This window comes from Cavia porcellus, unplaced genomic scaffold (genome assembly GCF_034190915.1).
Source record: "Cavia porcellus strain 051 isolate PalLab524CR breed Dunkin Hartley unplaced genomic scaffold, mCavPor4.1 scaffold_1, whole genome shotgun sequence".
NCBI classification, from domain to species: Eukaryota; Metazoa; Chordata; class Mammalia; order Rodentia; family Caviidae; genus Cavia; species Cavia porcellus.
This window is the reverse complement of record NW_026947484.1, coordinates 49,776,248-49,803,200: the sequence shown is the minus strand read 5'-3', so window position 1 is coordinate 49,803,200 and position 26,953 is coordinate 49,776,248. Positions and strand designations below refer to the sequence as shown.

The following is a 26,953-nucleotide window of genomic DNA, read 5'->3' as shown; positions in this document are numbered from 1 at the left end:
ACTCTGGGCAGACCTGTGGCCTCCAGCTGGACTTCACCAGTTCCCCTCTGGTTTTGCTGGTGCAGCCTGCAGCCTGCTGGCCATCTGTCTCCCTTGAATAAGTTACGTGTCTTCCCCTCGCTCAGCCCTCGGCCCCTCCTGCTTTAGAGTTGCTGGTTTGTGTTTGTCGTGTGCCTCTCTTATCCTGCCTTTCCTGAGGTTTCTGCCATAGGTTCCCACTGGCCATTGACCCTGAGCAGTTTGATCCCCTTTCTGAGCCGCATTCGTATAATCCACAGAAGGGAATCATGTTGGTACTGTGGGCATCCACGTGGGGCTTGGCCGAGTGGTCACAGCTGCATGAACAGAGTACTGGGCACAGAGCTGTGGAGGCTGAGGCAGGAGGATCGTTTTGAGTTTGAAACTAGCCTGGGCTACAAAGTGAGCTCAAGGCCAACCTGAACTGCACAGCGAGACTTGCCTCAAAAGAAAACCAAAAACCAAGAAACACTGCTCACCAAAGTTCTCCCTTGGCTGCACGGTAACTACATTTAGATCCCAGCCCAGGCCCTTGGTTCATAGTTGTGTGATCTTAAGCAAAGCTTAAAAATTCTACATCCAATTCTATTTTTATTGGTGCATTTTAGACATGCATGATGGTAACATTGATCATAGGGGCTTTGTACTGGTACACAGTATATCTTGATTCTTTAAAGCAATTTTAATCATCTGTAAAGTGAGGATTAAATGAATACCTACTTCACAGGTTCATTTGTTCAACAAATGTTGACTAAAGCTTCTACCCTTTGCTGTATGCTGGAAATATTGTGATATTGTGATCATTAAATCCAATGCCAGCTACATAGGTCATTCAGATTAATTACTCTAACTATGATACTAAACCAGAAATCTCTTTCGACATGTTTTTTGTTACTCCACTAGAGATTACATTCCATCTCAGCACCATATCTGCTTTCTGTCGGTCCCCTTATTGTATTTGGAATATTTCTGGGGCACGGAGCTGTAGGAGAGTGCATTACACCTTCACAAGAAGCAAACGGAGCAAAACGCACTGCAAGCGTCTCTCCTGACTGAACAGAGGAAATGCTTTGAGGGGAATCCATGGCTTAGTAAGGACCGTACAAGATGCACAAAGTGCGCTGACGCGGGACGTTTAGTGCATGGGAGCACAGTGATCCTGGCAGTGCACAGGGAGGTCACCTTGGGAGGCAGAGTGACCCCACATCACACGTCCGGGGATATGGAAGAGCCCAGCAGCCTCATCTCTCAGGACCAGGTGGAGCCATAGGCCTGTGTGCCGTGGTGCTGGGCCTCGGTGCACTGCTTCCTGTGAAAGGCAGAAGGACCTGCCAGGCTCCTCCGAGGCCACCTCTCAGAGGGGCAGGGTGGGATCCGTGCAGTCACAAAGCTGTGCACACACAGAGGGGAGGGCTTCACGCCCCAGTGTTGCAGACACACTCGGCGAAGGCCCGGTGTAGGAGCTGCTGGTGGAAAGTGCTTTCTTCTCCTTGCTGAGCTGGCTCTGCATCATTTTCTGTCTCAGCACGATTTCCTCTCCAGGCTACTTTCCTCTCCACCCATTTCAGTTCCTAGGAAGAATGCAGTGGCTAACACCGAATGAGTGGCTGTGTGAGTGCTGTATTTGTATTAATTCCTTTCCTAACTGGAAAACAATCACCCTTGAAAACTAGAAATCCAAAACGCCAGGCCCAGTCAGCCTGTTCCCATCTTACCTGCCTTTCTGAGAAGCCACCGAGCCGGAGAACAGGATGGCAGGCAGGGTGAGGGTGGCTGATGGGGCTGGCATTTTTGGTTTCTAGTTTTCAGGGCTGATTGTTTTCACGCTGGGTCTTGTTTTCCGGTTAACACAAGCACTCTGCTGAATGTGTCTCATTCTTTCACAGCGTCTGCTGCTGTCTTAGACACACATTTACCAAGCTGAAAATCTTCAGGCAGCAGACAGTAATTTTCCTCCTTGCCCTTTATAATTCTGTCAATGAAACCGGCTTGTAACTGAGTTATGAGAAATACTAAATCTCCCAACTGGTACAATTCATGCTAGAAACTTTAACTTCTAGTAGTTACTGGAGGGAAATGAAAATTAGCAACAGGACTGCATTGACAAGCTTGGCACTGGCTGGCTTGCACCACAAACCTATGTATTTAAGGAATGAAGCCAAAATCTCGTTTCTCTCTTGCTAATTAGTTGGTGTAAAATAACATTCCAGCCAGGCGTGGTGGCACAAATCTGTAATCCCAGCACTCAGGAGGCTGAAGCAGGGGGATCCTTGTAAATTTGAGAGACCAGCCTGGGCTACAAAGTGAGCTCAAAGTCAGCCTGAACTGCATAGCGAGATCCTGTCTTTAAAAAAAAAAAAAAATAACATTGCAACTGCTACTTGCTGAAGGCTCAGGCACAAAGTTGGTAGAAGAATCGCTTCTATGAATGGCCTTGTACAAAGAGAGAAGCATTGCTCTGAGATGTATTAACAATGCTTTCTTAAAGTGCATTCTATCCTTTCTACTAGGGTGGACTGGTGACTGCACAGGAACTAGAATTTGAAAGAAACCATGAGGTTAAGTCACTGGCACAGCTTGGCTGGGAGGTTATGTGACTTATCCCAGGTTACACAGTAGATGAGGGGCCAGCAGTAGTTGGAATTCAGGTCCCCAGATCCACATGCATGCCGTACTCCTTGGAGGGCATTTCCTTCTGGGACTGCCGCAGGTAGGGCGCTCTGTGGACAGTGATGTAAAGAGTCCACACAGTCAGCACAGCTCTGACCAGTTACCCTGCTGAAGGCACCACCTCTCACACGGGAACCATATGCATCCTGGCTACTCGCATGTGACCTATGGACCCGCAGCCCTGGCACCACTTGAGTAGCTGTTAGAAATGCAGACCCTTAGAGTTGGAACTTACCTCTTAAGCTGTCTACCTTTTTGGACATCATTTATGTACCCTATTTTAGGTGTCACTTGTGTATACCACCTTGGGTGCCATTCATGTGTGCCATCTTGGGTGCCTCCCATGTGTACCATATTGAATGCCTTTATGTGAACACCCATTGCTTCTTTGTGGTCTAAAATTCAGGCAAAACAAGTGTGCCCCACCCTGTGGCACACACCCTGAGCTAAGAACAAAAAGTCTTGGTTTTCTAGCTATATTGCTTTACTAGCTTTTTCTGATAGTTTTCAAGTCATAGAGTCTTGGGTTGGAAGAAACCATCACTGCTGCTGTGAATTTCAGTAAAACCACCATTTTTGTAAGAAGGTTAGGTTGTCTTCAGGATATTCTGTTAAAGAAAATGAAAGTCTTGGATTCATCTTGGAAATGCAGCTGTAAAAAATATATTGAGCTTAAATGGTCCTGGAAGTTTATTGATATGAAATGTCTGGGACAACATTTAAACTCGTATTCCAATGTAGCATGCTTATTGTACTGAATAGCTGCCAAAAGTAGCTTTTTTACAGCATTATAATTTTACTTTAACTTTCCACAAACTCAAAAATTGCTGTTATTTATTAAACTAAATTTCCATTCATAAATGTGGGAGGAGATGGGTCTCCCTATAAAGGAATTATCTCGTCCTCCCTTTCAGGTTGGTCTTAATGATTTGTTTCCAAAGAACAGAGGGTAAAAGGAAAAGACCTGGCAAACACAGCCTTCCCCAAAGACCAGTGCCACGAGCATGTCACACACCTGTGATGAGTGGGACAGTTTGCTTCTGTGACATCCTCTACCTGAGCCCATGCTGACGCTCTAATGATGAGAATGACATCAAACAAACCCAATCTGGTTCATACAGAAAATGCCATCCATGTTCCCTAAAAACATCCAGGCCCTGGAAAGCTAAGAAAGGCTGAGACACTGTCCCATAGCAGAGGAGATTGGAGGAGACACGACAGCTTGGGTCAGATCCTGGACCAGAAAAGGACATGGGTGGAAGAATTGCTACAGTCCAAATAAAGCCTGGTGTTCATTACCAGTAGCTCACAGAGCTGTGGCCTTCATTTGACAAATGATGATGGTGACAGGGGAACTGAAACAGGTGGGCAGGAGCTCTGTGCTGTCTCTGTTCTGAAAATCAAAAACCTGCAAGTAAAATACAATTTCCCACACCCTCGCAAAAATATCAAAAGATGGCTAAGCTCCTACAAGTTTCCTTCCTCCCTTTATTATTTCATCTTTTCTTTTCTTTTCTTTTCTTTTCACTCTCTGGCTTCCCCAAGCTTAGCAGGAGACTTACACAATATGCCTCTGTACGATATCCACACACGAAACCCTCCCATGGCCTGGTGCGCTGTTTCGCTCAGCTGGGAGTTAAAGGTTGACAGATTGGAATTTCCAAGGTCTGAAATCAAAGTCCACTTTCCAGAGTTCACTGACATGCGCTGAGGATGTGCTGCAGTTGTGTTTGGTGGCTGGGGTTGTCCATCCTTCCCATGCGACAGCTCTTGCTCTCCAAAGGTCTCCGTGACAGGCGTATCTGTATCGGTGACCATGCTGTCAGTAGGGTGATAAGTGCTGTAGAAGAAGTATCAGCAAGGTGAGACCAGGCATAGGAGAAACTGCCCGGAGAGGATAGAGGAGACCCCGACACCAGACAGGAACTGGGGAGACCCGAGATTGTATTATTTGATCTGACTGCAGTCATCCAAGGAGCTGTGCCATGGAAGTGAATATTTATCTTAATTGTCTATGCCTGAAAATTTGCATATTACTGGATTTTTCCAGCAACGAATACACTGCTGATTCAGAAATGTGGTTGCCACAAAGTAGGGCCAGAAAAGCACAAGCGTCTCATGTTTCAGGGGTCTCTCTGTCTCTCTGTCTCTGTCTCTGTCTGTCTCTCTCCATTTCTCTTTCTTGGTAAGGTCACTGTGTGTGACATCTGTCCCCTGTGGTGAGATAACTGGCATCACATGAACAACATAACTCTGTGGAAATGGCAGCGTGTTAGCTGTCACCATCTGTCACTTCTAAATCGGGCCTTCCTAAAAATCTATAGCTTCCCAGATCATTCCTTTCCCATCTAACAATGTCTCTGGTCAAGCCTTGCAGTGTACAGGGCTTCGTGTTGTGTTGCTTTTACATTTTGCAACTCATGGCAAATGCATCACTTCAGGGTTCCTAAAGAGAGGGGGTTGCAGACCGTGCAGGAATGCCAAGGCCCAGCCTTTTTTGGCTTTTTTTGTTGGGAGTGGAGATTCTAGAAAATTCCTCTCTGGCAATATGCTAAGTAGATAAGAGGGAAACAGCAAGCTGGAGTGGGTTAAAGGGCACAGGCAGACAGGGAGTCTGCCCACACTGGGCCCCCTCGGGTATGCTGGGGGTGGGCGGGATGGGAGCCAGGTGGTTGAGGGAGGTTTTCTCCCAGCAGAGTGGAAGAGAAAATATCTTGGACGAGAGTTCTTTCTAAGCAGACACATGATACTTTGCATCTAAAAATATAACACATATGGGTTTTTTTTCTTTTCTGGTAATAAATGCCTCCTACAGAAAATTACACAATTTGCAAGAAAGTAGAAAGAACCTAATGCTTACCTATTACACCTTTATCCAAAGAGGGGCGCTATTGTTAAAATTTCAGCAATTCCCCCCACAGCCCAGGGTCTCATATGCATAAGTATCTAATACAGCTGACAGACGGCTGTTTATACAGTTTCATGTCTACTTTCCCTTGCAACATGGTCTCACTGCGTAGCCCAGGCTGACCTCAAACCTGCAGTGGCCTCCTGCGCCCGCTTCCGGCGTGCTGGGGTTCCAGACGTGTGCCCCCATGCCTGGCTTGCTATTCTGTTCTCTTCCTCTTAATAGCATAAGAAAGGTCATATGCTACTTAAAAAATTTTTGTAAACATTCTTCTTAGCAGCTGTGTGTTCCATCTTATGATGAAGTTTATTTTTCTAAATCCAGAATGTATTCATTCACTTAAGAAATATTGAGAAGAAAATTTTACTCATTTAAGACTCGGGAACATTGGTAAAGGCCAAATATGTTGTAATTTTCTTAACTGCTCTGTAGTGGTTGATCCTGAAATTTGTTGCTTGTTCTGTAGATTTTTTTTTTTTTTTTTGGAATATCTAAACCAGAAGTGAAAATAGGAAATCAACTGAAAGTGAGGCTGTCGAACAAGTTGAGAGAGAGAGGAGTTTTCGCTGAGAGAAAGATATGGTGGGGACAGCCGTCCTCCTGCCAACATGGGTGGAGACATCTTCTGCCAAACCGGGAATCGTGCATGGGCAGAGGCATCTGTGGAGCTCTGACCTTCTGTAACAATGCGAGCGATTCCGTGGCTTCTCCGAGGCTACCTGCCGTTCCCTCCACCCCTGCCCCTAGGTCTCTCTCCTCTGTAGTTTTTGTTTTTGCCTTTTTTGAAAAGGACCCTGCTATGCTGTTCCGGCTGGCCTCGAGCTCACTCGGTAGCTCAGGCTGGTGTCAAATTTGCAATGATCCTCCTGCCTCAGCCTCCCGAGTGCTGGGATGACAGGAGTGCACCACCAGGCCTGGTTTCTCTTCCAGTATTCAGTGTGGTGTCAAAACCATGCTGAACTTGGCTGGAGGTACCACGCCATGTTCGGTGTTCCAATCTTTACCATCAGTGTAGAGTTCTAGCTGACCTACAGGAGCCCGGCTTGTCAGAGGCTCATCACTGTGCAGTCTTGCTGGTACCCACAGGAGAGTAACACAGGAAGCGCAGGACACAGAAACACACACAGTGCACCATGCAGTAGATATTTCCCCAAGTCTGGGAAAAAGCAAGAGGCATAGAAGTTACAGGCTACTGAGTCCTGGCGGCCTGCATTTGAATTGTGGTTCCATCAGCCCAGTAAAGCCATTATCTTTCCAAAAGACTGAAGTGAGACCGAAACAAATGCAGCTCTTTTTTCCATGAACAAAAATCACTGGTTCTATACCCCGATACCAAGACATCATCCAGGCTGTGCATGGTGGTGCACACCTGTAATCTCAGCATTTGGGAGGCTGAGGCAGGAGGATCGTTGAAAGTTCAAGACCAGCCTGAGCTACAAAATAGGTTGAAGGCCAGCCTGAACTGCACAGTCAGACCCTGTCTCAACAAGAAAAATACAAAACAACAACAACAAAACAACTTTGCCTTCAAATTTAGTCAGAACCTAAAGAAAGGAGAGTGGAATTTACTGCTTTCAAATTCCAGCGGGGACACAGCAGACCAAAGTGAGGGAAATGAGAGGGTCCCCTGGCACAGGCTTCCAATATTTCCCCCCGCGCCTGCAAAGTCAGATCACTGGCAGTGCTGACTTGAGCTGAGGTTATTTTAAATACTGGGGGAAATCTGGGCTTTAACTTTGCTGGGTCTCCTGTTTCACACTTGCCTTCTGATGAAAGAATCCCCTTCATTATGCTGAGCAGCAAAAACCACAGCTGTTCAGAGCTAATAAAAATCCTCCAAGGATCTTTAGGGGGACAGGGTAGAGGTTGGCTGAACAAGATTTTGCAGCTCATCTGAAATCAAAGACTGCACATGGTTAAAATCAGAGGTCTGGGCTTTCAGAGCAGCACAGCAAGGGTTGATTCAGGCCGTGCTGTGTCCGACACTGTGCTGGGGCACAGTGGAGGTGCAGCAGATTCCCCTGACCCAGGGATCCCCCACTCAGTGGGCTGCTGTACATCAGCAAAGAGTTCTAGGGCACCATGAGCCGCAGGAACACAGAACATTGGCAGAAAAGCCAGTCCTGCAGCATTTCAGGTTTCAAAAGTGGCTTTCAGAAAAGCAGGTCCAGAATTGAGCAGCAAGCAGTAAAGAGAGGGTTCTGGGAGGAATATACAGCACTTGCCAGCCAGGTCTGCGATGCAGCCAAACTCACCAGATGGTGAGAGAAGCCAGAACACGGGTTCGAGGCTTTGCAACATGGGTTCTACAGCCTCAGCCTGCAGGGGTCACCCCTTCCCATGCCCATTCCCTTGTCAAGGTTCCCAGGAATGACAAGGTTGTAGGTAACCCCAGAAGGTAGAGGAAGTGAATAGTCTGGAGGCAGACTTCATCAAAAACATGGAATTAGTCTGACATGGTGGTACACACCTGTAACCAATCCCAGTGCTTGGGAGACTGAGGCAGGAGGATCATTGCAAGACCACCCTGGGCTACAAAGTGAGCTCAAGGCCAGCCTGAACTGTATAGCAAAGTCCCTTCTCAACAAGACAACAGACAAACAAACAACAAAAAACACGGTATTGTTCTTGTTCTCAATAGGTTTCCTCTTTCCAAGAGCCAGAATATTCTAACTCCATCCTTAGAGCAGGAGGAATAGATGCTGACCGACTGATATTCAGGCTTCCTTCTGAAACACTTCATTGGGCAGCCACACCTCTGTAAATGCTGTCTTCAAAGTGTGTGTATTTGTCTATTCATTAAGCAATTCATTTCAAAATTCAGAGGTACAATAGGGTTTAAAGGACAAAACCTCTACCAAGCAGTCCCCCAGCCAGCCAAGTCCCCTCCCCAGGGATGACTTACATCATCAATATCTTGTCCATCTTTCTGAAAATATTTTGTTAATTAATGCAGTTCAAATAATACACTTTTAAGATTGCAGCTTTGTTTATGTACATTCTAGGCATGAGGATGTACTATTATCCCCTTGTTTGAACTTCAGTAAAACCATCCACTATCTGATTTACCTTGGGAATATCCTGTCCCTGAGAGTACGGGGACAGATGTGTCTTAGAATAGGTAACTGCTGCAGATAGTTTAGCTTGCCCTGTGTGTGTGTGTGTGTGTGTGTGTGTGTGTGCGCGCGCGCGTGCGCACGAGTGTGTGTATGTGTGTGGGTGTGTACCGTTTCGCAGAATGTTTGTACTTTTTCTAGGAACACAAGCTTGTACGCCTGCTCTCTAAGCCCAGGTGCTAATGTCAGTCATCCTCATGAAATTATTAATTCTTACAACAGTCTCTCTTGTTCATTTTGTTGACCCATGTCTTTACTGGTTTTTGTTTTGCTTTATTCTCAGGACATATTTCAAAATCTCTTTACTTTGTTGATTTGGAATTAAGTAGGCATGGCCCTATGTCCAGAACAATAGCTGTGAAAGAGAAACTGAAAAAGCAAAATCTTTTCCTAGGCATTTGAAGCATTTTCTATTAACCGCCATTTTCCCCCTTGTAGATCTACTACGCTGACTTATATCGTTTAATAAATCTGCAGAGCCCACTACTACTGGCCTGGAACATATGTGGTCACTAAGTACGAAATCACCAAGCCCCTAAAGTTACCAGTTCAGTCAGAGTTATCAGTGTTACCTGTTACAAGGGAAGGGAAGGGAATGGAAGACAAACATTCAGTCTCTAGTCTATTTCTTTGGAATAAGGCAGAAACTAAAGAGCAAGATACTGCCAGACACTGCGAGGGATGTGCTGCAGAGCTGGCCCATTACTTGACAACTCAACACAAATATGTGTGCTTTCAATTGATAAGATGGTTCTAAAAGATGGTTACCAGAAGTCTTTTTCAGAAACAAAAAGAGAAAGGAAAGGGGTGGAGGGATTCTTTGATTTGTTTTTGTAGCAACAAGAATGATTTGAGGGGCTCTGCCTCATGTTTTCTGCAGATTGACACTTGGGATCCTGCTGCCTTGGGCTCCCAGAGTGCAAGGATTACATACAGGGTTGTAGCCTCTAAGAATTTGTTCTGGGAGAAGTGCCCTGATTGAGTTGAAAGAAGCCATGAAAGAGGAGGAAAGGCGCTCTTGGTAGCTCCCCTTTACTCCTGACCCACCTGTGTCTCAATATTTCAGGATTATGTGTCCACCCAAGGGCACACAGCCAAGGACCATGAGAAATGACAGGTGTTTAAGTCACTCAGCAGGCTGAAGGGAGGCAGGGGACAGCCGGCCCAAGTGCCAGACTCCTCCCCTCCTGTCTCAAACCTGGAGTCACCAGAAGCCACCTCGCTTTAGGCGCTGGCGTTTGCTCTAAAATGGGGGCACCGGGTAAATGCACACCAGAGTTTAAACCCAAAAGAGCACTCACGCTTTTCAAGTTTAAATTACTTGTATTTATTGCCAGCTTCCAAACCAACTTTCTGCTTATTCATTTTTCTGGTCTTGAGACAAGGTCTCAGCGATGTAATCCAAGCAGGTCTCAACTTGGCGATTTGTCTTTCTACCTCAGTTTCCAGAGTGCTGGGACCACAAGCATGCACCGCCATGCTCGTCTTGCACGCTTAAATTTAAAATGTCCACTTAGCACTATAGGTATGAGTAACCTCAATTTTGTTCCGTGGGAAGCTCCTCGCCCCTCCCTTGGCGCACGCTGAGCCCCAAGGGTCGGTGCCCTGAGTCCCCGCCTGGGGCTCCAAGTGCTATGCAGCCAGGGAGGAAAGGGGGCGGCCAGGGGGCGGGGCAAGAGTAGGCGGGGCGTTCGTGCGCTATAAGAAGCGGCGTGCACGGCTGAGCGCGCACACCCACTCGCGGGATTCAGGGCGGCGGACCGTCGACGGTGACCGACTGCCAGGATGCTGCGCGTGCGGTGTGTGCGTGGCGGGAGCCGCGGCGCTGAGGCCTTACATTACCTGGGGTCTCGGGTGCGTGAGACCGAAACCCTCGCTGGCTGCCGAGTGTGTGTGTGTGTGTGTGTGTGTGTGTGTGTGTGTGTGTGTGTGTGTATGGGCCTCCGAGGCTGGGGGAGAGAGGACACGCGTGCCACAGCCGGGTGGCTGCGCTACCCGCGGGCCCCCACGGCCGGAGCTTGAGCGAGGAGAGTGGGGGGACGTCAGGGGCCCCTTAGCACACAGCTGGCATAATTGGGGAGCTTTTGGATGAGCGTGGGCTGGGCAGAGCGCACGTGAACATCCGGGGTGGGGAGCTACACTGGGCGTCCCCAGCCTTCCTCCTGGACCCATCACACATATCCTCCCGCCCCGCCCACCCGGCAGAGCTAGTTCCCCATAGCTGTCACTCTGCTGTCACTCAGGACTCCACCCCGGGTCCCTCCTATCCCTTCCTGAGGCTTTCATAGGAGGCCGGAAATTGGGGGTGGGTTTGCCCAGTGGGTGACAGATGGAGGGGCTCTTCCTCTTCCCCATTACATAGGTCCTCCTTTTTTTTTTTTTTTTTTTTTTTTTTTAAGGCCTTTTGGGCTGGGGATTTAGCTCTTCAGCACAAATGCCTGCCTGGCAAGTGCAAGGTCTTGAGTTCGATCCCCAGTACCCCAAACAAACAAACAAACAAAAAAGGCCTTTTAAAATTCTTAAATCTCTTTCTTAGTTTAACTTTGTACATTGGCTGGGGTGCGTGCGACCACCTGTAAATGGGGCAGACGGCAGGTGGACACGTGGGACGTGAAGCCCCTGTCAGGTGTGAAATATGTTTGGGTTTCAAGTTGAGCATTCTGAAAGATAAGGTTCCCCTTCTCCACTGCTGAACCAGGCAGGAAGTTACGGATGGGAACAGCTTCCGGGGAAGTGATCGACTGAAGATAGGTCTGGTTACGGCCCCTCCTGCAAAACCAATTCTGAGATATGAACAGGGGACTGTATTGCTAGGGATGGATTAGATAAAGAGAATTGATAGATGCACAAGGAGGTTACCAACAAAACCGCCCGCAGTCCCTGCTTACCCACACCCTGTATCCTAGGAGATTTTAAATGTTACCCTGCTTTTCCACCTTGTGTCTCCGTCCACTCCCCCCACGCGCAGAGCAGAGCTGCACAATGATGTTTTTGTTGTTCTTGAAAGCTTGGAAGAACCTTGACAGGATGGGTGCAGCGAACTTTCCAGAGCACCCAGGCAGCTCCAGCTTCCTCCCAGAAATCCTGTGCAGCTGATGACAAGGCCACCGACCCTCTGCCGAAGGACTGCCCTGTGTCCTCCTACAACGAGTGGGATCCGTTAGAGGAGGTGATCGTGGGCAGAGCAGAAAACGCCTGCGTGCCACCCTTTACGGTGGAGGTGAAGGTAAGGCGAGACTGCCCCTGCCTCTGGTGGGGGTCCTCCGCTTGCCTTCAGCAGCAATTAATTTTAAGCTACCTTGCTTGACTCCTCGGTGGTTTTTGACACCACCCAAGTTCATTCCTTCCCGAAACTTCCAGGATTCTGAGAGCCCTTTCCTGAGGCTGGCAGTTCTTCTCTGCTCCCCACTTCTCTTGCTTCAGTCTGTAATGCTGGGCCGCCTTCTCTTAGCCATTCTGCCAGGGCTGGCTTCCTCCGCCTCTCTCTCTCCCAAGCTCCATCTAGGTCAGCACTTTAGACTCCCTCGTGGGTCCTGCACAGGACCTCACATTTGGCACATTGCGGTTCAGTTGTCAGCCACCCTGCCAAGCCAGAACCTTCTTCCTTCCTTTTCAATCTGTCATTTAATCTGATTAAAACATGAATCATCTTTGAGGTCTCCTTCGGTCACATCGTGCAGGGTCGCCAAGGTCTAGCAAGGCTTTCTCAGTGGATCTTGCCTTCATCCCTCTGCCCTTGCCCGAGTGTGGAGCGCCTCTGCTCCTGGGTGGTCACACAACTCCTGCGGTCTCCTCCAGTCACCTCTCTCAGGACTGAATTCCAGCTGTTACCAGAGATTGGGTTTAAAACCCAGACTAGATTGAGTTACTCATCCAGCACCCATCACTCCTTTGCTTCCCCACCCCGCCAGCTTAGGATGGAGTCCTCATGGGTTCATGATGCTTCACAGGCTGCCCTTAGGTGCATTTCCAGGCTCCCCACTTCAATCAGTACATCCTCTTAGAGATGCACTCCTATGGTGGGTCAGCTGGTGCTCCTTCGGGCTGAGCTGCTCTCTGACATTCCACCTAGGAGTCTTCATCTGCAGTGTTCTCCTGGCTGCAGCCTCTGTGGGCTCCTGTTCAGGAAATACACTGCACAAAGGTCCCGTGACCCAAGGGCCCAAGGGAGCACCTTCCTCCTTTTAGACAAAGCCCGAGAGCCTGTTAATACACTTTATGAATATGTCTTCAGTGTGTGTAAATTCCTCTTGAATATTCACTGTTACATTAAAGAAGGAAATTTTGTAACAGCAGTGTCTTTATTATCATGGTCATCATCAGAAATATTGTCTCCCATGAGATGGGCTCTGTAGGTATTAGCAGAAAAGGACTTCCACAGTGCTGGTGTAAAAACAACTCCAGATTTGTTATGCTAAGCAGCAGGCCAAGCAGGTGAAGCACCAGCACAGCTCCAGAAAAAGCCATCAAGTATTGGATAGTTCAAAAGATTCCCAGCAGGAAGTGGTTCTTAAATTAGCCTGGAAGAAAGGCAATAGAAAAAATAATTGCTTTTAATTGTTCTTAAACTATCCTTGCTTCTGATACTTAAAATTGGAGGAGATGGTTCATTTACATGCCATGCATATGTTTTCTAAAGTTCTGGAACAGAAGTTGTCCCATCCCCATTTTAATTGGATAAAATTAAAGATCAAATTCAGGCAATAGTTAATCTTTTCATTCATCTTTATATTTATTGATTTTCACACCAGGTGATCTTAGGGAGTCCGAATTCTCAGACATTGTGTTGAGCTCCTTGTCACTGGCTTATGACTTTAGACTTTGAATTTCATGGGTCCCTGGAAAGCGTAACATGCTCCAGTCAGGAGACTGTGATCCAATTAGGTATTTGATAAAAGCTTGATAGCTGCTCTCTTGGTTAATCAACTCCCTGACCCCATGGAAGATTTCACAAATTTCTGACCCCAGTCAAGTGAAGATATTGTTTGCTAACTACATAACAGGATTAAAGTTGAAGGTAAAAGGTTACAAGATGGGCATGTTAGACCTCAAAACTACACCCCACTATAGTTGTGTGGATTCCATTTGCCAGTTATGCTATAAAAGGTACATTGGAGTACAATGATTGAAGATATTAGTAGCATTGACTGTAGTGATTTCATTCATTTTCCCAGTTATTTCTGTTTTATAATGCAGGCTAAGCTAGGTAATCGAGGGAGAGGAAAGTAACCCAGAGGCATACGTGACCCCTAGAAGGCAGAAAAGAATGAACAGATATATTAATCAGCTTGAGAAGAATAAGAAGCAAAATAATGTAGTAAACTGTTTATGGAGCACAAAAGCGTAAAGTAGACTGGAAAATATAAATATTAGAGAACTTTTAAGGGCAGAGTAAAGAGCATAATAGGAAGCCCAAGTTTTTAAAAGCCAGATGGCTTTTTATTCTGCAAAACAGGTTAAATACTCACTTTGGGTTTTGCTCTTAGATTTTTTTAAAGTAAAGCTCTTGATAGAGGACCTTTTATAAAATACAAAGTTAGTTAAGGTTGATAGAAGCTTATTATTGGATCAGAAAAAAAGTTAATTTCTATTGCTATCTTTCAGCTCCTGAAGATAGTATTTAAAAATTCATTTAGCAACCTCACCCCCAAATGATTTTAGGCCCCGGAGGACCCTAAAGTTTTCCAGGAAGGCAGCCCTGTCTCTGCAGCAGATTATTAAAAACATCATCTGCTGAACCTCAAGTCCAGCCTTCGCTATCTTCCAGACACTTGGTAAATGGTTGCTAACTCCTTCAGCAGGAAGTGTCAACCATTTCCAACTCAGTCTTGAAAAATGTAATTTGCCCTGATCATTTGGACTTTGTCCAACGTTTGCCAGAGTATACGATAGGCAAACTCACACGTGTTCAAATAGTTTTTTCCTCCTAGGAAACGTTACAATCTTCGCTCTGCACAAACAGTCCTGCAGGGCGCTTTGGAAGGAGTTTGGCAGCATAACCAAGCGTCAGCTGTAGCTCTGTGTGAAATCGTCAAAGGCTTCTTGTCCCTTAGAGAATGGCAGAAGATGTGCCTGGCATGAGAAGCAGAAAGTGGAATGGCTAAGTAGTACCAGGATGTGTTGGAGAAGAATATAAAGAGTCATTATCCTCGCTTCTTACTTTAGGCCCGCAGAAACCCCAGGGGTATACAGCTAGACAGCTTGTTTGTTTTTGCAAAAGAGGACTGGCCTTAAATCATTCAGATGTTTAGTGCTGATGATGTTTTTTTCATAGTTCAAAAATTCAACCTGTCATGGTCAGCAAACTTTCTCTGTGTAGGGCAGATAACAGATCATTCAGGCTTTGCGGAATGTAAGTTTGTGTTACAACTACAAATCTACAGTTCTGCCTGTACAGTGCAAAAGCAATAAAAGCTGATCCATAAACAGATGAGTATATTTGTGCACCCATAAAATTTTGTTTACAAAAGCAGGCATGGGCTAGATTAGGCTGCAGGCTTTCATTTACCAAGCCCTGTCTTAGAGATTCACGGGCATCTTCTAGGCCGAGTTCCAGTGAACCTAGATTTTGAACCAGAAAGAGGTGAGTCTGCATTCGTGCAGCTGATCATTTGCCAGAGTGAGGTAAAAATGGAAGTAGAGACACAAAGCTAGAGAAATACTGTCTGTGACACTGAAGAGCTAGATGCCTAGATGTTTAGTCCAATCTTGATGGGCAAAACCCACTGGAAACTATATGAAACATAATAAACAATTTCAGTTGTAAAAATTTTTATACCTGGCCAAATTCCTTCACAGACTTGGAGCATCTTTAGACCAAAAGTCCGAGTTCTTGTCCTGCTTGTCCAGGTGGTCAGTGAGTTGATGTCCCAAGTCTCTTGCCCTGCACACAAAATGGACAAGTGGGTACTCACCCTGTCTCCTGGATAGGATTGTGGGGAGCAGCATAGTACCTACTCCATCCGTCATGCCTAGCCAGTTACCCAGTTCTTTCTAGTACTTTCTACTATCCACAGATATCTGATTTCTAGGGAAAATACCAGGATTAGAAGTTGATTAGTTAATGATACAGAGAAACGGTTTTTTACAAGTACCTGCTTTCATCACATTCAACTGAGAGTCAGTAACTGTTCATGGTTTTACCAATCTCCTGACAAAGGTCCAGGGCTTCGTCTTAGTCTCTAGGATTTTGCTTCATCTGTTTTGACAGATTGCAAGATGCATCATGTACGTGGCCCAAAATATTTCTTTCAGTTGGCTGAGAACGTCGACACATCGAGAATATAGATTTTTGCATTGCTACACAAAACCTTTGGGAACTTTCTCAGTGTTATGCTTTTTCAGCTGCTAAATGTATGTAAATTCGCTTATCAAATATTTTCTTCTTTGACCAAACAACCTGAATCAAGGCATGAGCTTGGGTGGGTGGGGGAGAGGAAATGTGTCACTGGTGGAAGATGTGGTGACAGATAGGTCCCAAAGCCCACCTGCAGGACACCACTGTTTTGCCAAGAGCAAGCTCTGTGGAACGGAAAAGTCAATAGTAAACATTGAGAAGCATGGGTTTGAAGGCATCTCCTTGGTGTTAACCACAGCAAAATATCTAGAGATTTTGTTTTCCAGACAGAATTCTGCAATGGGCCGCTAGACCGGGGTTTCATCTTAGGGCTGGTGTTCTTTTTCTCTTTTGTTTGATCTCTTGCTTCATTCTGTTAAATCTTTCTAACCAGAGCAGCCAAGACCTATGTTTTTCTCTGAAGTGTTGCCAGGAGGATTCCAAGCCTGTGGAGAGGCAGGCATGCTGGTAGTGCTTAGGCATGAGATCTGCAGAAATGGATCAAAGAGCCTCAAAATATCAATAATTTGCAGCTCTTCTGCCAGTAAACACTGCGTGTCTGCCAGGGGATCAGAGGTCAACAGTGTACAAAACGTGGCTCTGGTTCCAGTGCCATGGTGCATGCAAAGCTGTGTCCACCCCTGGTGAGCGTTCCGTGAGTTGAGTGTCTCTTCTGTAATTACTTTGTTTTCTTTCTCCGGCTTCTAGGCCAACACATATGAAAAGTATTGGCCATTTTACCAAAAGTATGGAGGCCAGTATTTTCCCAAAGATCACTTGAAAAAGGCTGTTGCCGAAATTGAAGAAATGTGCAATATTTTAAAAATGGAAGGAGTTATCGTGAGGAGACCCGACCCCATAGACTGGTCTTTTCAGTATAAAACTCCTGATTTTGAGTCTACGGGTAAGTGCTGCTGGAAACTCACCTACTGATGCCTTGATTTTGATGTACCATTTCTTTCTTAAGTGTGCAAAGAGAAAAGTCTCAAAATTTAAGGGGAGTGGTCCTTGATTTTGCCAATCCTTCAAGGCTTCGCAGATTATTTAGGAACAGTTTGGTTCATTTTGGTACTCTTTAGCTATGCACACGCTAACTTCTGTTGTCATCCTGATGAAGTTTTTTGAAAGAAGCAATTTCCTCCAGATTTTATGGCTTCTCCTTCAAGAAGGAGAGTGAATTTCATTGAAGTTTCCCAAAGAACAGAAATGAAAGGGGAATAGAAATATCCCTGTCCTCTTTCTAATTGGCATCACTGTGTGAGCCTCTTTGAACTTGAGCCCTGTGACTTATGGCTCCAGTAGGGTCCTTGGCCCAATTTTATCCTGTGATCTTGATCATCCCTTAAGAATACTGTCTTGGAATAGCAAGAAAGGAACCAGCAAATGGTACCGCTTGGTGGTTCATTCAACGTCTCTGTAAACAACCACAGTATCACTTTGTATTTTTTTCCTTTTTTTTTTTTTGGCATGGCTTGATCATCCCACACCACATTTGTGTTAACATTTAGTATGGATCATCAGCTTTTCTCCATCTTATATAATTATGTGCATAAATTATATGTACAGTGTGCTGGTAGTTACCAAAACCTAAACTAAACTAAACCAAACCAAAGCAGAACAAGCAAAAAACCCAACAACAAATTTAATCATATTTCTAGGTCTTCCTAACTTGGAAATTTGCTACTGAGGTAGCTGCACAGGTGTCTGAGTGGCAGGGAAGATGAGACAAAGAAACATTTTTTAAAAGCACAGGCTTTGATCATGCTTTCCACTCAAGCTCTGTCCTGGTCCCTGTCCCTGTCCCCATCCCTGGCCTGCAGGTTTGTACAGCGCGATGCCTCGGGACATCCTGATTGTGGTGGGAAACGAGATTATTGAGGCTCCCATGGCCTGGCGCTCGCGCTTCTTTGAGTACAGAGCCTACCGCTCTCTCATCAAAGACTACTTCCACCGTGGGGCCAAGTGGACCACGGCTCCCAAGCCCATGATGGTGGACGAGCTGTATGACAAGGTGAGACCCTGGTCACAGGTGAGCCCGTCAATAATCCACAGGCGTGAGGCAGAGCTTCTCAGAGACCTCACACGGGCTCCCCATGCCATGCACTGAGACTGTCACCACTTTGTTTTTAAAGGACCGTGTTATGGTGAAAATAAGATGATCTGGTGATAATAGTGATCACACTAGTGATCTTAAAAGCATCACTGCTAAAAGTGTTTGATACCCACTTTGTGTGGGTCCCTGGGCTTTGCTGTTTATTTACATCCCTGGCCTCAGGGGACACCTCTGTTCATAGTTAAGCCAAAGTCCCTTTCTTTCTTCTACAAAAAGCAGCTGATCTACAACCAGACCCACAGGGAGATGGGATGCACAGCCAGCCTCCTCTCGCTGCATCCATGGAGCCGACCCACTGTGGATCGAGAGGGCTTTTGCACCATGGTGCAGGCGTGGGCCACGTGCAGCTTTCCTTGTCATTGTCCCCAAACCATGCAGCCAGCTGTTGTTTACACAGCTCTTACATTGCTGAATGTTGCAAGGAACACGCAAGTGATTACAGGCACAAGAGGACGTACACAGCCCGCATGCAGATACTATGCTGTTTTATATCATGGACTTGAGCACCCACAGGTTGTGGTATCTTTGGACCAGTCCTCCACCCCAGTTACAAGGGGCAACTGCGGGTCCCTTATTAAATCACTTACTATTTTGTCACTTATAGAAAAAAATGTAAACACCAAAATTTCTTCTAGGGGTTCAAAGACAGATGTAAATGATTAATTGCACCACACCCTGACTTGGTGGTGAAGCAGATCTCATTTCATAGTCTCAATTAGACTCCGGACCAAATTCCTTTTCTGAAAGAATGGGTGACTTCATCGAGTTACCTGTCCTGTCATGGACAGCTGTGTAAATCCCTGTGTGAATGATGGGCTGTTTTCAGGATAGATACTGCCCTGCACCACTTGTTTCTAGGTAGTGGAAAACTATTGTCCTGCCTGGTGTCTGACTTTTGGTTCTGTGGTGGTGTTATTGTTCCGATTTGCCTACATGGACTGACATCTTTACTTTGCACGTTGCAGTCTAGTATTTGGGAAAATGAGAACTTGTGTTGATTTGTTTACAGTAGGCATAGCCTCACAAGTGAGTTCCCTAGGAAACCCACGGGCGTACATGTTTGTGCTTGTTCTGGCTAGGACTATCCCATCCACAATGTGGAAGACAGACACAGACTGGCTGCTCAGGGAAAGTTTGTGACCACTGAGTTTGAGCCCTGCTTTGATGCTGCTGACTTCATTCGAGCTGGAAGAGATATTTTTGCACAGAGAAGCCAGGTTGGAAAAGGCTGCCCCTGAAATCCCACCCCAAACGTGCATGTTCTTTATTTCTAAATGGGAATATTTCTATCCTGCATGTACTTGGTTCCTACACACGGAACCAAGTCTTTCTACATTACAGGTCTTTATTTTATTTTCAGGTGACAAATTACCTGGGCATTGAGTGGATGCGCAGGCATCTCGCTCCAGACTACAGAGTCCACATCATTTCCTTTAAAGACCCCAACCCGATGCACATTGATGCCACCTTCAACATCATTGGGCCTGGACTTGTTCTTTCCAACCCTGACCGACCATGTCACCAGGTAAGAGAGCATTTGGGACAACAGAAAGGGAATAAAACCTTGCAACTAAAGCAGTTTCCGCTCTATTTGAAGCACTTCTGTGGCTCTTGGAGATTCTAAATGACAGACACAGCAGTGTTCAGCGGTATTACGGTTGAGCATTGCACTCTTTATGGAATGTTTATCCTAAGATGTATAACACCCAGAAGAAATAGAGACTCTTGCTATGATAATTGGTGCAGTGTCCCCAGAGAGTGATTTCGGCTGCTTGGAATTGTCAGCACGGAGTTTGTGCAGATGAAGATATTTCTGCTGAATGAAATGATACTGTCTCATAATTTACAACTGTGGCTAAAAAGGATGGGCCCTGCCTGAGCACCCCAATGCGTCAGATAGCCCTGCTCATCAGGGGAGAGTGGGGATACTGCCCTATAAGAATAAGAGTATTAGCCGGGTGTAATGGCTCACGCCTGTAGTCCCAGCACTTGGGAGGCTAAGGCAGGAGGATTGTTGCAAGATTGAGACCAGCCTGGGCTACAAAGTGAGCTCAAGGCCAGCCTGAAGTACATAGTGAGACCCTGTCTCAAAGAGAAAAAGAAAGAATAAGAGTAGTAATATGGAGTTGAGCTTGCTTTGGTTATTTTTGTCTTGCAGATCGATCTTTTCAAGAAAGCAGGATGGACCATAGTTACTCCTCCAACACCGATCATCCCAGATGGTAGGTTTACCTTTGCAGCCTAAAATGCTTGCTGCAGAAACCAATGATCTCTCACAACTAGACAACAGCCCAGATCTTACCCTGTTAGCAAAAGTGCTTCCCCGATTATGAGAAGTGGTGCCTGAGAACTCTAGAACACGGCTGGAACATAGAAGAGGAAGGTGGGAGAACAGTGAAACCACCTCGTGTAAAGCAAGATAGGACTTTAGAGAGAAAGCAGGGTGACATCCACAGATGCCATGGGTATGGGTTGATTCGTGACATTTCTAGATATGTTGTTTTTGGAAAATGAGCTATCAAAAACTTGAGCTACTGGGTTAATAACCTTCCTTGTGAGAGCCTGGAGTGAAGTACTCCAGGTTCTAAAGAAAAACAACTTTCAACCCAGATGGATGTATCCTGCAAAACCATCTTTCAAAATGGATGCAAAAATAAGATACTTTCATGACAAAGAACATCTGGGAAATTTATGACCACCAAACCAGTACATAAGAATGTCCTGAAGGACATTCTAGAATGTATGTTTCTTTTTTTTGGTATTGGGGATTGAACTTGTGACCTCCAGCTTGCCAGGCAAGTACTTACACCACTGAGCTAAATCCCTGGCTCCCTGAAGGACATTCTAGAAAGAGATAATAAGGACTACAGCTCCATGAACCCCAACAGAAGAAATCTACCAGACAAGGCAAACAATTGACCGGGTGAGAGGGAGTGGAGTCACTAACATGAAAATAACATGATAAGGCTAAGTCAGTACCTATCAGTTAAACATCAATGTTAATGGTCTCAATTCACCAGTTAAGAGACACAGACGGGCAGAGTAGATCAAGAAGCAAGATCCAACAGTATGCTGCATACAAGAAACACATTTAATTAAAAAAGAAATCCATAGAGTGAAAGTCAGAGGATGGAAAACAAAACTCCACGTGACAGGAACCCAGAAAAAAGCAGGGCTAGCTATTCTATTGGGAGACAAAGTGAATTTCAAGCCAAGACTGATTAAGAGAGATACAGAAGGTCACTAGATCCTCATAAAGGTAACCATCCAAGAAGAAGAGATAATCATAAATATATATGCAACAAATACCAGCGTACCCAGCTATATGAAACAATTACTAATGGACATAAACACATGGAAATTAAATAGCACTCTGCTGAACAACCAATGGATCACAGGTGAAATTAAAGAAGAAATTAGGCAGTTTTTACAGTTGAATGATGATGACAATACAACATACCAGAACTTGTGGGACACACGGAAAACAGTCTTAAGAGAGAAATTTATAGGGCTGGGGTTAGCTCAGTGCTGTAAGCACCAACCTGGTAAGTGCAAGGTGGTGAGTTTGATCCCTGATACCAAAAAAAAAAAAAAAAAAAAAGAGGAAAATTGTAGCAGTATATATCCATGTCAGGAGAACAGAGCAAGCACATATAAGCAGCTTAATGTTGAACCTCAAACTTCTAGAAACAGAAGAGCAGGCTAAGCCAGTGTCCTTCCTTGTGAGTCCTTAGTTCTGGTAGAAAGGACAGCAAGCGAGTTTAACGGCTGTCGCTGTCTTGCAGATCACCCGCTCTGGATGTCGTCCAAGTGGCTTTCCATGAATGTCCTGATGCTGGATGAGAAGCGAGTCATGGTGGACGCCAACGAGATCCCGACCCAGAAGATGTTTGAGAAGCTGGGTACGTGTGAGCCGTGCAGTGCGTCACCCCCCGCGAAGACCCTGGGCTGGAAGAACTGCAGATTCAGTGTGCACCTCTAAGGCTTGGTTTACCTCATGCAACTTCTGTTCCCGCTGGAGGGAGCACTGTTCTTAACAGTTCTGAGGAAAACATGGAGGGAAAGGATGTTTACGGAAGCTATTGTGTAGAGTATTTCTCTAGACACACCTGACAAACCCCGAGCCACTTCATAGTAGCCAAGCAGTGTATTTGTTGACCTTGAGTCATTTTTCTTTTTTGAGCCAGGGTTTCGCTATGCAGTTCAGGCTGACTCTGAGCTCACTTTGTAGCCCAGCCCAGTCTCGAACTCTCAATAATCCTCCTGCCTCAGCCTCCCGAGTGCTGGGATCACAGGCGTGTGCCACCATGCCTGGCCATTGTGTCATTTTTAAAAATTATCTTTTATTTCAGGTGTGTAACTCAGAAGTATTTGTCCCTTTAACACAGCCTTCCTAAATGTAGTATCAGCTTAAAAAGATTGACTATCAGTTTTATTTTATTATTATTGTTATTACTATTTTTTTTATTGGTACTGGGGATCAAACTCACGACCACCTGCTTGCAAGGCAGGTGCTTATGCCGCTGAGCTAAATCCCCAGCCCCTATTATTTTTATTTTATACCAGAACTGAACTCAGGACAGGTGTGGCACCACAGAGCTATATCCCCAGCCCAAATACCAAAATTTTACTAGTAGGGGCATCTGAAAGCCAGTGGATTGCAATTGCTATTCGCTAAGAACAGACTGACCTATCTGCTTTGATAATGCTTTTGTTTTGTTTTGGGGTGCTGGGGAATCAAACCCGGGTCTTGTGCATGCAAGGCAAGAACTCTACCACTGAGCCCAGGCCCCAGCCCGGTCTGTCAGTTTTAGATGGAGCAGAAACTATTGATTTGACCCCTAATGTTATACCGTAGTTTTTTTCTTCTGGCTTTCATTGAATACCAAAATTGTTCGAGTTCAGTTTATTTACCTATTAGGATTTTATTGCTTTTTAAGTCCCTGAGATCCCTCTGATTCAGGATGAGTATGGATGTGGCCCCCAGAATAGGACAGGCAGGTCACTCTGGCTACTGTTTAAAACTCTACTGCAGCTGGTGCACATCTGTAATACCACCACTTGGGAGGCTGAGGCAGGAGGACTACTGTACGTTCAGGGCCAACCTGGGCTACAGTGAACTGAAGACCAGTTTGAGCCACACAGTGAGACCCTGTCTCAAAACCAAACAAACAAACAAACAAACAGAGCCCTCTCTCCCACACCGTCTCCCTTTGTCCCCAGCCTGTCCTCACTCATTCTAAAGAGCTCTGTATAGAGTAAGGCCTCTGTTCTCCTGACTCACCAGCGGACCTGGGAATGGTGCTGTCACTCCTGTGTCCTCTCAGAATGATGAGAGAAGAGAATAAACTGCCTTAAAGAGAGAATGCTACTAGATATAGCACACTTCTACAGACCCTTGGCTAAGTGGAACATGCATGTGGCGGTTATGTCACTACAGACAGGATGGGTTACACCAGTAGTCCGGCCAGGCTAGGTCCCCACGTAGCCATGGGACCCACAGACCAAGAAAAGCACCCTCTTCCACTGTTTCCTTTGCGTGCCTGGCAGACTTCATCCACATCTGCCGCCTTCTCATTGCTGTGTGGCTATGTAAAGTGGATTTTTCAGGTTGGCTGAATTATAGCTTTCCAATCAGATCACCATAGTGAAATCAAAAACAGTTGGAGAAGGTGAAGTATGATTCTAAAAAGCCCTGAAATTATATTCTCTTTCTTTCCTTTTTTTTTTTTTTCCTGGAGACAGGGTCTCACTATGCAGTTGAGGCTGGGCTTGAACTTACTATGTAGTCCCAGCTGGTCTTGAACTCCCAGTGATCCTCCTGCCTCAGCCTCCCAAGTGCTAGGATTACAGACATGCACCACTGCAGCCAGTGTAGGAGTAGTCATTTTTGTACACTCACCAGGAATCTGCTCATCTCATCCCTTCACTTGTGAATGGTCACGAGAACGAAACTTCAGTGTCTCTGCTGGCTTTTGGAGGAGGATTTCCATTAGTGCTGGAATGGATGAGGTAAAATACAGCTGAGGAAAAGAAACTAGGAAGAGAAGAGACTATTCTGGGTTGGGCTTGCCGGGAGGCTCAGAAGCAGGGCTCCTTGGCCCCCTGAGGCTGCATCATCACACAGGGAAATCTCTAAGTTGGTCCAGCATCTGACTCAGCCTCTTTTTCCTCTGCAGGGATTAGCACCGTTAAGGTCAATATCCGTCACGCCAACTCCCTGGGAGGAGGCTTCCACTGCTGGACCTGCGATGTCCGCCGCCGGGGCTCACTCCAGTCCTACTTCGACTAACCGGCCTGCAGGCTGGGTTCAGGGGGGTCCCTTCTCCCGCTTCCCCAAGTGCGTGACCTGTAGTGCTTTGAACAATCGTGTGCTTCATGGGGTCTCAAGCCTGGTTTACCTTTATGGCTTTTCTCTGACATAAGGAAACTAACTTCAGCTTTCTTGTCCTAAAGTTTATTTACCCTTTGGCTTCCAGTATAAAACCTTGGTGAATATGTACCAAGACAAAAATTAGTCACTGAGTAACTTGGCCTGTGTAACTAATATTTAACCATCTACCTCTGGTTTTTACTTTTCTTTCCACAGGGCAGCTTGAGACACTGGTTCTAATCTTCGTATTTTTTTTTTCCTTTTTAGTAGGCTTGTGACTGTTTGTACCACTTCTTTTTTCTCAATGAGAGGAACACTTAGAACTTACACGGATCTTAAGTAGAACCAGATAATTCTCTTTTTCTCAATAAGGAAATTGAGTAGTTTTTTTTTTTAAATAAGCTACATGATGCAAACATTGACATGAATTTTCATGTTTTTAATATTTTCTTCTCAACATAGGGTGAAATGTGCTACTAAAAACCGTGTTATACAACTTACCTCATTTCAAGAGAACTGTTTTAATCCGTTCCTCTCTTTCCACAAATTCACAGAAATGTTTAGCATGATAGAATATAACTGTCAGTTCCCATTCCTAAACTTTTATGTTCAATGTCGCATAGATACTTTGCTTCTTTGGAAATCTCGGATTTGTTTACAGATGTGCAGATTATTGAAGGCATAGACTTTAAAAGGATTTGAAAAACAATAAAAAAAAAGCATTTGAAAATACTAATAGAGGGAACACATGATGTGAAAAAATTTTAATGTTGGATACTGTGTGTGTATTTTTATTCTAATAAACATTTTTGTTCCAGATTGTATTTTATCAGAGTTTTATGTCACTTTTATTATTTTAATGAAAGTCAATTATAGGACTGTAGCTCTTGGGACCGATTTGTAATCCTCTAACAAAACAGACACATTCATCCCAAATTTAAACCTAGTTCCTATAATCAGAAATGTATAATGAGGTCAAGATTTTATCTTATTATTTATTTCAGTCATTCAAAAATATCCGAATATCTTGTGAGCATAAAGGACTAGTTGTGGGCCCCAGCATTTAGAAAGGACCTCTGTTTGGGAGTTGCTGAATGCATGTATTCATGAGAAAATCTGCAGATAATGTGTATTGTGAAACAAATCACAGGATTCACCCGTTCCCTTGCCAACGCTTTTCCATGTGTCACGGAATCAGCCGGTAGCCTTGCACTGGGTCTGCGTCCTGCATGACCGATCTGTGTGGCTGTGTGGGTGGTGCTGTGTCAGGTGTTTGTTCCCGGGCCGGTATCAGGTCCCTGAGACTCCGATCCTGTCCCCTGGAGAGCTGTACGCATTTGTGTACCCTGGTTAATACATATTCATTCATATATTCTCTCTCTCTCTCTCATCTCTCTCTCTCTGTCTCTGTCTGTCTGTCTGTCTGTCTGTATCCCCACTCAGCCTTTACCAGCTAATAATCTTCTAGAGAGAAAAGTTGGCCTTTATCATCAGCCTGTACTTTTCAACCTCCTAAAAGGGACACCTCTCTCACTGCGATGGAAAGAGGTGAGCTACTGGAGCAAGTCCTTCATCCTAATCTTTTTCTCTTTCAGGGCCTTTTGCATCAGTTTTCATCTTCCTTATGATGCTTGTACTACCACCCCTGTGTGTGTGTGTGCGCGTGTGCACGCATGTGTTCCCGCACTTCTCAGATCCTAGCTGTGCTTCAAACAATCTCTTACCATCTACACCCTTGACCTATAACCAAAGCTCTATTATAGGAAGAGGGTCACTCATCAAGAGGGACCATTTCTCTGAAAACTTCATGTAATTAAGTAGTTAACCAAAACTGTACCGATCCTACACATTTTTAACAGCCAGTTAGTTTGGATTTAAGTAGATAGTGGAAGTATCCAAAAATCTCAGTATACGCTTTCTCGTGTTCTTGCACTGACTCTGCCCACTGACCTGTCTGACGCGCAGCCATGTTTATGGTCTGTATCTGTGGAGTGACTCAGAGGTATCACCCAGCTACCATCTCGGAAGTCAAAACCATCTTCAGGCCAATTCTGCATAATATCCAGAGGGGAGTGTAGTGCAGTACCCCAGTACATTTGATTGTCGATATCTGCATTACCATACTAGTTTCTATACTGTTAATTTTGCCTAACTATCTCCTGGAGACCCACCTGTAATCTCCCTCATGTTAAGTTACATGACAGACACAACGCTAGGAGTTTATAAACCAGCCCTGTGATCTTTTGTTAACCCTCATTTTAGTTTCTTTTTCTTTTCTTTCTTTCTTTCTTTCTTTTTTTTTTTTTTTTTTTTTTTGTGCCAGGAATCAAACTCAAGATCTTACATTTTCCAGGCAGGCACTGTGCTGCCTTTTGTTTTTGTCTTTCTCAGACAGGGTTTTTGGTCGTGAGTTTGATCC

At 45.3% G+C, this 26,953-nt stretch overlaps 1 protein-coding gene across 2 annotated transcripts; it reads left to right on the top strand.

The window, feature by feature from the left end:
- Positions 1-10,407: 10,407 nt before the first annotated feature.
- On the top strand, positions 10,408-25,353 carry Gatm (glycine amidinotransferase). Of its 2 annotated transcripts, XM_003471848.5 has the most exons (9): positions 10,409-10,566; positions 11,720-11,938; positions 16,757-16,952; positions 17,869-18,059; positions 19,241-19,378; positions 19,522-19,686; positions 20,320-20,383; positions 21,947-22,063; positions 24,341-25,353. In XM_003471848.5, exons 1-9 carry the CDS (start codon positions 10,498-10,500, stop codon positions 24,451-24,453), a joined length of 1,272 nt encoding a protein of 423 aa, XP_003471896.1. In that variant the 5' UTR covers positions 10,409-10,497; the 3' UTR covers positions 24,454-25,353. The 2 variants fall into 2 exon arrangements, with proteins under 2 accessions (XP_063104172.1, XP_003471896.1); XM_063248102.1 differs by lacking the exon at positions 19,241-19,378 and having other exon boundaries at positions 10,408-10,566.
- The last annotated feature ends 1,600 nt before the right edge of the window (positions 25,354-26,953 follow it).

What these genes read in the sequence shown, in the direction of transcription:
- Gatm (XM_003471848.5), top strand. Translation starts at nt 10,498, where the DNA reads ATGCTGCGCGTGCGGTGTGTGCGTGGCGGGAGCCGCGGCGCTGAGGCC. An exon ending in CCTTTACGGTGGAGGTGAAG is followed by an intron (nt 11,939 to 16,756) that starts GTAAGGCGAGAC and finishes TCCGGCTTCTAG; the next exon opens with GCCAACACATATGAAAAGTA. An exon ending in CTGACCGACCATGTCACCAG is followed by an intron (nt 19,687 to 20,319) that starts GTAAGAGAGCAT and finishes TTTGTCTTGCAG; the next exon opens with ATCGATCTTTTCAAGAAAGC.